We start from the raw sequence: 13,268 nt of genomic DNA on the forward strand, positions 1-13,268 counted from the left end.
ATAACTTTTTTCATGTATAATTTTTAATTAAAAATTCATTATTAGCCAGGCATGGTGGTCCATGCCTGTAATCCTAGCACTTTGGGAGCCCAAGGCAGGAGGATTGCTTGAAGACAGCCTGAGCAACACAGAGAGATCCCATCTCTATAAAAAAACAGAAAAATCAGCCGGGGTTGGTGGTGTATATCTGTAGTACCAACTACTGAGGAGGCTGAGGCAGGATTGCTTGAGTCTAGAAATTTTTTTTTTTTTTTTTTGGGGGGACAGAGTCTCGCTTTGTTGCCCGGGCTAGAGTGAGTGCTGTGGCGTCAGCCTAGCTCACAGCAAATTCAAACTCTTGGGCTCAAGCAATCCTACTGCCTCAGCCTCTCAAGTAGCTGGGACTACAGGCATGTGCCACCATGTCCGGCTAATTTTTTCTATATATTTTTAGCTGTCCAGATAATTTCTTTCTATTTTTAGTAGAGATGGGGTCTCGCTCTTGCTCAGGCTGGTCTCGAACTCCTGACCTTGAGCTATCCACCCGCTTTGGCCTCCCAGAGTGCTAGGATTATAGGCGTGAGCCACCGTGCCCGGCCGAGCCCAGAAATTTGAGGCTGCAGTGAGCTATGATCACGCAACTGCACTCTAGTCCATGCAACAGTGTAAGACCCTGTCTCAAAAAAAAAAAAAAATTATGAAAAGAAAGTAAGAAAATAGGATTTTTTTTTCTTTATTTACAAACTAGGGATACCTCCTTAACTGCTGAGCTATGTGAGGGCAGAGGCGATGGCTGTCCTAATCACTGCTTTATCCCTGACCCCTAACATGGTGCCTGGCACCTAGCAGTTGCTCAGTAAAAACAGTATTCATTCGATGCATAAAAGACTACATTAGCCTCTCAATTTACATGGGATCATTGTATGATTTGGGAGGACCAAGTCTATGAAGAAGTGTCACCTTAACAAATACACACACACACAATTCTCAAAAAGACACAATCATTTGGCCGGGCGCGGTGGCTCACGCCTGTAATCCTAGCACTCTGGGAGGCCGAGGTGGGCGGATCGTTTGAGCTCAGGAGTTCGAGACCAGCCTGAGCAAGAGCGAGACCCCATCTCTACTAAAAATAGAAAGAAATTATATGGACAGCTAAAAATATATATAGAAAAAAAAAAAATTAGCCGGGCATGGTGGTGCATGCCTGTAGTCCCAGCTACTCGGGAGGCTGAGACAGGAGGATCCCTTGAGCTCAGGAGTTTGAGGTTGCTGTGAGCTAGGCTGACGCCACGGCACTCACTCTAGCCTGGGCAACAGAGTGAGATTCTGTCTCAAAAAAAAAAAAAAAAAAAAAAAGACACAATCATTTTGGAAGTCTTAGGTAAACAGAATATTTTGGGATAAATCCAGGATGGCCAAGAAAACACAAGTGACATTACTTACAGATTTAAGGAAAGCAACTCCAGGGCCAGTATTTATCCCACCTGGGTTGCCAAGCAAGGGCAAGGTAATTTTCAGGTGTTCTCATATTACACCGCCAGGAACCCTATGTTTCCTGAGTTTCAGACACAATGGCTACTGAGAAAGATATATATAATCAGAACACTATTGTACCCCAAAAGTCATATCACTATTTTTATGCTTGAAGGTCAATTATTAATATTAATCATTTTATTATAAATTCTGCAACAAAAATAGATATTTGAAATTTTTCCACTATTTAGTGTAGATGGCAACCGTCCATTACCTGCCCGCAGTTGAAGGAGATGGGGGCCATTCAGCTTATTCCTACATTCTCTTCCCACAAGTTTTAAGGTTCAACAAGCTTCTCTCTCCCTCCCCAAGCTGAGAACTTGCCTGAATTCACTGAACCATTGACCTGGATGAGCTTTTCTGATGCCCTTGGGAGCGAAGGAAGGGAGGAGAAAGATGGTCAGTGCTAAGAGCAGAGCACCAGGAAGGGAGCTACCTACATCCCCTTCCTCCTTGAATTATGTATGTAAGTTCTCCACACATAAGTCAACTGGACAGCACAAAAGGTGGCTGAGGTTTAAGGTTCTTGCTGGCACTCCCCAAGAAGCACCTCCAGACAAGGATCCCCCAACAACAAAATGACATATGTTATTAATAGATTGTCCCTGGCAGGGACTGGTGGGGGTGTCCCAGAGAAAGAAGTTGAGTCTGAGGTCTACTACATTAGGGAGTGCTCAGGGGAGGCCCACAAAGAGTTCCATGTGTACAGTCCAAGTAAGAGAGCTGGCATCTGGACATCTGACATGTTGGGAGAACTGCTACTGATGTAGCAACAGCCAGAGAGGGAGACAACAGCCAATTCTTCATGGACAGTCTTGCAGAGAATATTCTTTCTCCCTCCTCCTCATCCTCACTTGAGAGAAGAAAGAGCCAAGGGGAGAGAAGGGAGTGACATCACCACCCCCTTCCACTAAGAGCTGTAGTGGCCACAAGTCCATTTGCACCAGGAGAACAGGAACAGCTATGAATTAAATATGAGATTAAAGATTCAAAATGGATAGGCCTGAGTATATTTGGAATGAGACTATATTAATTACTACAATTGATTACAAAGTTAGGGGACCAGAGCAGGAGGTGCTTAAGAGAATCTGCTATCCAGAGAGCAAGAGGATTTCTAGAGACAGTGGTAGTGGATAGTGGGGGAAAAAAAATAAAACTATTTCATATTTATGTTTTATAAGTTGAAACTTATCAAACTGCTTATATACTTATTTATAATTATTTACTAGTTTATTGTTTGTCTTCCCCTTTAACTATAAGCACTGAGACTAAGGACTGAATCTATCCTGTTCACTATTGTATCCCTTGAGCACACCATAGCTGTTTAATAATAATTTGTTGAATGAAGACTCCTTATCTTTTAAAAACACAATGTTTGCAGAATAAATGATGTGATGTCTGGGATTTCCTTTAAAATAACTCAGGAAGGTGGGAGTAAGAGTGGGTGGAGATATAAGTAAAACGAGATTGATAATTGTTGAAGCTGGGTGATGGGCACGTGGGGTCCATGATACTCTTCTCTCCTTTTTTAAAAAACTTTTTAAAATTGTGGTAAAAGATACACAACTTTTTAAATTTCACATTTTTCTCAACATATTATGAATGCTTTCATTCAAATATACATAAAAATGAACACTCACATAACTACCACCTAGATTTCACAATTGTTAACATTTGGCTAAACAGTATTTGTTTTGTCCATATCTGTTCATCTACCCATCCATCCATCTTATTTTTGATGCATTTCAAAGTAACTCTAAGACATCAGTACACTTCACCCCTTAACACATGTATATCATAAACTAAAAATTTTTCATTTCTTTTTTTAAGATAAAACTTAAATAACATGCACAAACTTTATGTGTACCATCTGATGGGTATTGATAAATGTATACACCCATGTAACTCAAACTCTAACAAGGAATCAGACATTTCCATCACTCCAGAAAGTTTCTTCATGCTCCTTCCCAATAAATTTTCACTTACATCCCTCTAAAGCAACTGCTGCTCTGATTATTCTCTCTACTTTTGTATATGAGTGAAGTTGTCCATTTTAAAAAGACTTTTACAAATTTGCTGAATGGTTGGAAGAGGGGGATCAGCGATAGTAAGAGAGTTCAATGTGAAATGGTGTAAGGAAGTATAGATTCTGGTTTATTTTTAAAAATGGAAAGAAATATGGTGTGGCTAGAGGATGGGTGAGAGGAATAAGAAAGTGATTTGTCTAAGCTGAAACTCAGAAATAGGAGAAATAGAAAAAGTCCAGATCATTCAGAGCCTAGATTTACCTTTAAATTTATATATATATTTACTATATATATTTTTATTTATGTGATCTAGAAAAATGCATATAAATTCATATTTATCTTTATATTTAGAAGTTTATAGTGTTATGGGACTGAATGTTTGTGTTCCCCCCAAATTCATACATTGAAGTTCTGACCCTGAATGTGATGCTATTTAGAGATGGGGCCTTTGGAAGGTAATTAGAGCTAGATTAGGTCATGAGGGTATGGCTCTAATGATGGGATTAGTGGCCTTGTAAGAAGAGGAAGAGGGAGAGAATCTCTCCATGTGTGCAAGCACTGAGGAAATGCCATGTGAGAACACAGTGACAAGTGGGCCATCTGCAACTCAAGGAGAAACCAGCCCTCACCAGAACCGAACTGGCCAGCATCTTGCTCTTAGACTTCCTAGCCTCCAGAACTGTGAGAAAAGAAATTTCTCTTGTTTAAGCCAGCAAGTCTATGGTATTTTGTTATGGCAGCTCAAGTTGACTAAGGCCAAGAGCTGACTAAGAGGCTTCCTATGTGTTTTTAGAAAGCCACTGAAGGAGATGATCTTAAAGATCACTTTGGCTGAATGTGGAGAAAGGAATGCAAAAAGATAAGAGTAGATTCAGAAAGGCTAAACAGGAAGCTACTAAAGTAGACTGGGCCAGAGGTGATCTTAGCTTGGCTAGAATCATAACAGTAGAGGCCAAAAAAAGTGAAGGGATACAAGAGATATTTAGTAGGTAAAATAGGAATTGATGAAGGAAAGGCAGAAATCAAGCACGATACTGAGGTTTCTCGCTTGAGCAATTGCTGGCTGGTGGTATCATCACTCATAAGACAGGGGACACAGAAGGAAAGCAGGCTTTTTTGAGGGAAAGATTATATGCCGGGTTGCAGGGGGCAGTAGAGGTGAGCTCAGTTTTAGACATATTCGACTTGAGATGCCTAAGAGCTTCAATAAACATTTGCATTTGAATATATAAACCAGAGCTTTAAGGACAGGGCTGGGCTGGAGATAGATTTGAGGGGGGTCACTGGCATATAAATAATCATTGAAGCCACGGGAATAGTTGAGATTGTACGGAGAGAAGGTACAGTGTGTGAAGGTGGCCCATGTCAGAACTCTGAGGGACATCAAGATTTAAGGAGTAGATGAATAGGAATCATCAGCAAAGAAGACTAAAAAAAAGTGGTAAGAGAAGTACAGAGTCACAGAAGCCTAGAGAAAACAGTGTTCCAAAAAGCAGGGAGTTAAATAAACTAAATGTTTAATGGCATTAGGTGTAGACAACGAATTCTTTCACAAGGATGATTTCATGCACCGAGGACCAGAACATCTCAAATCTGTGGGCCATAAACTTCCTGTCCATCAGACCAGTGGTTCTCAGGGTGTGGTCCCCAGACTAGCAGCATCAACATCACCTGGGAACTTGTTGGAAATGCAAATTTGGAGGGTCCAAGCCCCCAAATTCAGCTTCTCAATCAGAAACTCTGGTGTGCAGCCCAGCAATCTGTGTTTTAGCAGGCCTTCTGGGTGATTCTGATGCTCACTGGCATTTCAGAACCACTGCATTAGGCAGTGTTATAGAGCTCCTGATAACCATTCCTTGAGGAACAAATCTCCCTTCTGCTAAACACATTTTTCTTTGCATCTCTTAACATATTTTGCAAATTTGTTGGAGCCCGAGCAGCAGAATTTTGTCAATACCCCACATTTATTGTACTAATGGTTATTTTGATTTTAATGTTCCTGCCTTACAACCAACCAACCAGCCAGCCAGCTACCTACCACTTCCTCTGTTGGGGATATCTTTTTACATCTTTATAACCTCTTATTCGTGGTGGCCTCTGCTTCCTCATGGCTGCTCTTTGTGCACTTTTTCAGCTTCTAATCCTGCTACCAACTGAACAACTCTCTAAATCTTACAATTTAAATTCCTGAGAGACATTGTTGGTGCAAACTGGTCCAATTTAGAAGGGTCGTTTGACATCATTTATCAAAACAATAACAAAAGCATGGCCTTTGACCCAATAATTCCACTTGTAGGAATTTATCCTACAGATATCCTTGCGCATGTGCACAGAGAAGTGGGGTCTCTCTCCCCTACCTCAGCCAGAAGCCGGGCCACCCACCCTCAGTGAGCCAGGGGCCGCTCTACCTTGTCAGCAAGTGTGTCAGTTGGGGACTCCACTACCTAGTCACTCAGGAGCCAGGTCGGCCACCCTTGGGGGACCCCTTTTCCCGTCAGTCAGTCAGTCAAGGCGCCCTCAGTCAGAGAGGCCAGGTCACACCTGGGCCAGGCAGGGTTGGCCACACCTCACTTCACACTTTCGTCAGTTGGAAACAGGTGGGGAAGCCTCGGCGTCTCAGCGTCTCGCACGCCCGCAACTCCGGCCCAAGTCGGCTTTGATTCCTTTCTCTTTCTCTTCCCCTCAGGAAGGGAAGGGCTAACGGACGCCGCCAGGCACGGCGAGCGGGCCGGGACCCGGCTGCCTGACGCCGGCGGGCGGGGCGAGGCCGGAGGGGGCCGGAGGGGGCGGGGCGCGGGGCGGGGCGCGGGGCGGGAAGGGGCGGGACAGGCGGGGTGATGGCCTGGGTTACCGCCGCCGCCACCGCTTCGGCAACAGGAACCGAAGACGCCGCCGCCGTCGCCGCCTGGCTTGCCGGCCGCTCGCGCGCTGGCTCGGCCGGGGCCCGCAGCCATGGAGGACTTTATCGTGATCTCGGACGACAGCGGCTCCGAGAGCTCCGGGGGGACCCGCTCGGGCCGGGCGCGGAGGCTCCGCCGGGCCCTGTCCCGGACCCCCGGCGCGCTGCCCCGCCGGACCGTGGTGAGTGAGGGAGCCGCCGCTCGCCTAGCCCCGCCGCGGCCGGAGCGTAGCCTCTGCTCTGGTCGTGCGTCTTCGCGACCCTCGGCAGGGCCCGCCGCCACCGGTCGTCCCTTGGCGCCTCACAGCTGCAGCGTCTTCCCGCCTTGCGCCTTCCCGGCCTCTCGGGCCCGGAGGAGCGCGGCAGGGCCCGGCCAGGCCTCCCTGGCTTAATCCCTCAAGCCCCAGCGGGCTGCGGCTGGAGAGCGGCCGGTGGACGGACGAGCACATGGACGACGTCCGGGGCGCCTGGTGCGGGGCCTGCCAGAGCCCCCGGCGGTGGCGGTCTCAGGCCAGGGCCGCGGGCGTCCCCAGAGCTTTGGCTGGGGGTGGGTGTCCTGGGGGGCCGGGCCGCAGCCCCAACCTGGACCTCGAGGCTGGAACGCGGGAGCGTGTAATTGTTTGGCCTGTGGTGGGCACAGATGTGTGCAGGGAGGTAACAGGAGCCCAGGCTGGGAGCGAGGGAAGCGCGGGCCTGGGCCATGTGGTGGCTGCTCTCCAAGGCCTGGCTGCCGAGGGGCGCGATTTTGGAGTTGTGCAGGAGGGCGATTTATCTTGCTCAGCAAACATTTCCCATGCACCAAGCCTTGAGAGAGTAGGGAGGGAAACATCTCGCACTGTTTCTTTACCCTCAGGCCTCTTCATCTTTGTCTTTCCCGAGGCGGGGAGAGGGGTAAAACTTCTATGGTCCCTGCCTTTCGAGAATCCTCCACAGATATTTATTGAACTCGTACTATTGGACCAGATGTTCTAGGGGACAGGGATACAATGGAGAACACAACATCGGTGGTCCGTGTCATAAAGTGATATATGCGACAAGTGATTATTGGGTAACCTACTCAAGAGGTGGGAGGTGGACAGCTTTCCATCAGAAGACCTCCAACAATCTCCCCAGCCTGCCAAAGCCACACCCAGAAATAAAAGAATTATCAAGCTGATGTTATGTGAACAGTTGATACGGTTTAAGGAAAACAGCATGCTTCACATGCAAATACTCCTTCAAGACAAGTCTCCTAGCTTCTGCTGCACCAATTTCCTTTTCAGCAAGTTTACTGTCGCTTTGGTGTCTCAGGTACAGTGCCAAGTGCTAGATGATCACTGTAGAATGAATGGTGTGCCACATATAGTATTATATGTTCAAGCAAGAGGGTTTCTTGCTTGAGGGATTCTCAGTATATCTCTAGTTGAGTTGGGCAGCTAAAGAGGTGGACAGACAAGAGATTTTCAAGATAGAAATGCCCTGACTTCATGAAGTGACTGGATATACCTAGTGCTGTGGTGGAGTGTGTAGGACATAACAGATCCAAAATAAATATTTGTTGGATGAAAGAATGATTGAAGGAATGGGGGACAAAGAGCAGGGTCAGATGGATGTTTGATAAGTAAGGGTGAGTATAACAATAGGAGCAGGCTCAGGGTAGAGGAGATGCCAAATTCAGGCCGGACCTATTGGACTTAAATGCAGATAGGAAATACAGGGGGATGTGGCTGGCTTGGAGGAGTTAAACTCTGGAGAAAAGTTGGGAGATTTGGCAGTCTTTCAACTAGAAAGGAGTGAAGGCCTAATAGTGACTGAGATCATCAAGGAAAAGAGTACAGAGAAAAAAGGTGGGAGGAAAAAATACTGCAGAATAACTCACAACTGCCTTTTCTCCTAGTTCCTTTTCTACTGCCCCTTCTCTCAGTCCCCCTTTAACTTTTTTTCCTGCCTTGCTTCCTTTCCTCCCAGGTGTTGTCCATTCCTCCTCATCCTGGTCCAGCTTCCTTCTTCACTGGGCAGATGTCATCCTTATCCCAATCTGTTTTGGTCCTTCACGCATATACATTGGTGTATTCTGTTCCTCTCCCCGTGACCATTCACCCAAACATTTTGATCTTGAGCCTTTTCAGTTGCATAGAAATAAAGGGCAAGTTCCAAAGAGCAGTACCCATTTTAAATCTTGCTTCTCTGGATATTTACTCCAGCTCTCTAAAAGCTCCAAGTGTGTTCTCCTATTATATTTCTTGCAAATTAGATAAAGGGGGTAGGATAACCATGTAAAAGATCAGAAGCATTGAGAGACTTGCAAGGTTATAAAGCCTAAAGCGCCTTTCTCTATCTTTTCCTGAAGGCTCTGAAGTCAGAGAGACCTCTATTCAAATGAAGATCCCCCATATAGCAACTATTTGAGCTTTGGCAAGTTCTATCTCCTCTCAACTTTTGAGCATGAGAACATTAACACCTACCTAGCAGGATTGTTATAAGGTTTTTAATGAAGCAATGCAAAGAAAATGTCCGACATACGTGATAGCTTTTGCTGCTCTTCGTGTTGTCTCTAAGCCAGTCCTGACCTTCTCAAGCTTGGCAGGCAATGAAATTAAAGAAACAACTTACATATATTTTTTCTTTTTTATTAATATTGACTAAGGGGAAATAACTTGCATGAATTCGGGAAAAAAGAAGGCCATATCTAATACTGTTGACATTTCTGAACTGCTGGTTCTTAACCTGAGCTTTAGTCTTTATTGAGTTGATGAAATATGTCGGTGTTAGTTTTGGAGTTTTTTTTGTTTGTTTGTTTGTTTGTTTATGAAAGCACAACATTTTCAGATAGTTAATTTTGGTTGACCTAATTATAAAAAATTTTATAAGTGTATAAGGAAGAAAATTTAAATTGCCCTTATCTTACCATCCAAAGATAACCAGTGTTAGTATTTTTATATGTCTGTCTAAACTTTTACCTATAAATGCACATGTGCACTCAGACATACCTGTATGTCCCCCATACATGTTTTTGCAAAAATGAAGTCTCACTATACATGTAGGGAGTTTTAGCTTGCCTTTTTCTCTTAATATATTTTAGATCTCTTTCCATACCAATAAATACATATTTTCATCAATATTTTTAATGTATTATTTCCTTGTACAAATTTATAATTATATTTATGATCTCCTATTAATAGATATCATGCCTTTATTTCTAAGTTTCCTCTATTATAAACAACCCAATGAGAAATTCCCTCAAAAATAATCTTTGTATCGTTATTCATTTGTTTAGGATAAGTTCCTCTTAGAATTGAGATTGCTGAGTCAAAAGGTGTGCCCCACTTTCATGGTTTTTGATATATACAGTTGACCCTTGAACAACTTGGGGGATTAGGGGTGCCAACCCCCCACATAGTCAAATTCACATGTAAATTTTTGAGTTTTTGTTTTTTTTTTTTTGAGACAGACTCTCTCTGTTCCTCAGGCAGTGACGTCACTACAGCTCACTGCAATCTCAAACTCCTGGACTCAAGTGACCCTCCCACCTTAGCCTCCTCAGTAGCTGGGACTACAGTCACATACCACCATGCCTGGCTAATTTTTTATAGAGGCAAGGTCTCATTGTTGCCCAGCGAGAGCTCCTGGTCTAGAACTCCTGGCTTCAAGCAATTCTCCCACCTTGGCCTCCCAAAGTACTGGGATCATAGGCATGAGCCACCTGCCCAGCAAATTATATAATTTTTAATTCTCCAAAAACTTAACTACTAATAGCCTACTGTTGACTGGAAGCCTTACCAATACCATAAATAGTCAATTAATACATATTTTGTATGTTATATGTGCTATATACTATATTCTTACAATAACATAAGCTAGAGAAAAGAGTTATTAAAATAAGGAAGAGAAAATACATTTACAGTACTATACTGTGTTTATCAATACTGTTAGTTTACATTGTCTGTTTACAAGATGAATCGTCTGTCTGAAATGGTGAGCAACTGCAGTTGCAAACCTCAATCTGTGGCACATGTCAAGCAATTCAACTTCTTGTAGTGTCATGACTTTTCTCTGCTTCTTAGAAGTGCTTCCAGCATCACTAGTGGCACTTTGTATGAGTCCCCTGGTGTTATTCAAGGTCTACAGTATTGCACTAAACATGATGAAAAATACGAAATAGCTATGGGAAAAGAAAAAGATTATTTTTTACTATTGCTTTAGGAAAAACACTCCCTAACCCATGCTTTCCTCTAAATTCCACAACAATCAACACAAAAGAGGACTTCTGTGACCAAATGTGGGATTTTTCCCCACATACCAAGCAGCAGACACCAGCTGGGTATCCTCTAATTCAATTCTGACACTATCTACCTGAAGATAGTATCAGGGTGAGGGCTCAGTCCCCAAGACAGGGCTCCCAGCCCCAGATACCAGTCGCAAGTCTAGGCCTCTAGGGCTTCTGACCAACCGGCTTTAAGTTTGGGTTCCCATAACCCCCTCCTTCTTTGGCTTCAGTTAATTTACTGGAGCAGCTCACAGAACTCAGGAAAAACGTTTACTGATTTATTATAATGGATATTACAAAGGATGCAGCTGAAGAGATGCATAGGGCAAGGTTTGAGGAAAGGAGCATGAAGCTTCCAAGCCCTCCTGGGCATGCCACCCTCCAGGAACGTCTTCATGTTCAGAAGCTCTCTGAATCCAGCCATCTTGGGTTTTTATGGAGGCTTCATTACATAGGTATGATTGACAACCATGTAGAAATGTGATTGGACAAAAGGCACATGATTGAAACACAGCAAGGCCTGTCTGTTCAGATTCTTCCTGGCCTCTCTTTGTGTTAATAGTATACCTTCTTCCAGAGTGTGGAGCAGGACCTTCTCTGGAATGAGGGTCTTTTGACCCACAATCAGATTGAAAAGAGGACAGGAGAAGGTCAGAGAGAGATTCTATCTCCTGAGGCCTAAAGTGCCCCAACATTATAACAAGGACGATGGGAGTTAGGAAATTTCACAGGAACCATGGATGAAAACCAATATATATATTAATATCATAACATCACAACTGTGATACAGTTTCCTAGAGAGATGAACTGCTCATGCTGAGATGATTAACCTTCACAGGTGTTTAAGTGGATAGTTGAGTTTACCACAATAGAAGCAGGAGGTGGCTATGAAATTATTATAGTACAGTATGTACTACAGTTAATTTTATGCAGCTATTTAGTACTGCATCTTTACATTTATTTATTTTGACTACAAATGTCACCATGTATTGTCTTTGTTCGCCTGAGCAAGTTTTGATAAATTTTAACTTTTTATAATAGATTAATGTATATTTTATGGTAGTAAATGATAAAATAGACCTGTATTTACATTTATGCATTCATGACACACCTTTTTCTTAATTTTTTCAATATTTTTAGGCTACGCAATTCATGAGTTTTTTTCAAATTGTCGCAAACCTCCTAAATATTTTCTAATATTTATTGAAAAAAAATCTGCATATAAGTGGACCCATGCAGTTCAAACCCATGTTGTTCAAAAGTCAACTCTATTGCCATAATTTCCTGCAGAAATTGTGCACTAATTATATTCTTACCAATAGTGCATGATCAATCATACCCCTTTCTCTACTACCTAGTCTCCCCTAGGTATTGTTACTTTAGTCAATAAATATTTATTGAACACTTACTATATACCAGCCACTCTTATAGGTGTGAGAAGTACATCTGTGCACAAAACCAGGTCCCTGCCTTGTGGAGTTTTTCTTTTAGTGAGGGGAGACAAGCAGTAAAAAACCACATAAATGTAATTTCAGGTGATAATACGCAGTGTTTGGAAGAAAAGTAGGGTTTTTTTGTTCTTTTAATCTTTGCTGATTTGATAGCCAGGTTCTATAAGCTGTCATGGTTTTAATTTTTTTCTTTGTGATTCATTTATTTAATAAATATTTATTGAGCACATGCTCTGACTCTGGGGGCCAGAGGTGAACAAGATGACAAAAGACGTATATTCTGTTGGGGAAAGATAGGCAGCAGACAAACCAACAAATAAGTGAAAAATACAATAGAGAGTAACTTGGGTGGGGATGGGAACATTAGGTTGTGTTTTCACAGAAGGCCTCTCTGAAGAGTTAATATGTGATCTGAGAACAGAATGACAGAAGAAACTTGTTAATGAAAAGATCTAGAGGAATAAGGTAGCAGCAAAGAGAACAGCAAAACCAAAGACTCAGAGGTGGGAATGAGCATGACTTATTAGAGGAGCAGAAAGCCAGTGTGGCTGGATTGTAATGATTGAAAGGCAGAGTCAGAAGAGGTGAGAGATAGGTGGGTTCGCTTATAGGGCCTGGTAGACCACAATAAGGAATTCAGATATTATCATAATGCAGTAAGAAATCTTTGAAGAGTTTAAGCAGGGCAGTGACATGTTTTGATTTATAATACATTTTTAAAAGGTGACTTTAGCTACTGTGAAAAGTAAGGAGACCATATAACTTATCATCCAAGTGGGAATCTTTTTGCAAATGAATAGGGGTGCTACGTGGGCAGGGTGTCAAATCCCAAACAAACCAGAAGTGTAGCCACGATATTGTAAGGGGACAAGAGTGGAATTAGGGAGATCAGTTAGAAGGTTGCTGCAGTAATCCAGGCCAGAGTTAATTGTGGCTCAGGCTAGAGTGGAGGTACAGAGTTTATGTAAGGTGATGGCATTTGTGTAAGGTTCTGGTTTTTACAGAGTCTTTTGTGATGGTTCTTGCTATCAGGCATTTATGCATGAGAATCCTCTCTTCATGGCCTTGCCTGTCTCTGTTTGTTGGGGTTTTTAACACAAATGATTCCGTTTTGACTCTGACAACATTCACAT

General features: G+C 43.1%; 1 protein-coding gene across 2 annotated transcripts in view; it reads left to right on the forward strand.

The window, feature by feature from the left end:
• The first annotated feature begins 6,389 nt into the window (after positions 1–6,389).
• SIMC1 (SUMO interacting motifs containing 1) overlaps positions 6,390–13,268 on the forward strand; it is a 78,410-nt gene continuing 71,531 nt past the window's right edge. The window contains exon 1 of one of the 2 annotated variants that reach the window (XM_069473904.1): positions 6,390–6,620. In XM_069473904.1, coding sequence (XP_069330005.1) covers positions 6,492–6,620 — 129 coding nt within the window. In that variant the 5' untranslated portion in view covers positions 6,390–6,491. The remainder of the gene's footprint in view (positions 6,621–13,268) is intronic. The other variant, XM_069473903.1, reaches the window with a different exon arrangement.

This window comes from Eulemur rufifrons, chromosome 7 (genome assembly GCF_041146395.1).
Source record: "Eulemur rufifrons isolate Redbay chromosome 7, OSU_ERuf_1, whole genome shotgun sequence".
Classification (NCBI taxonomy): domain Eukaryota; kingdom Metazoa; phylum Chordata; class Mammalia; order Primates; family Lemuridae; genus Eulemur; species Eulemur rufifrons.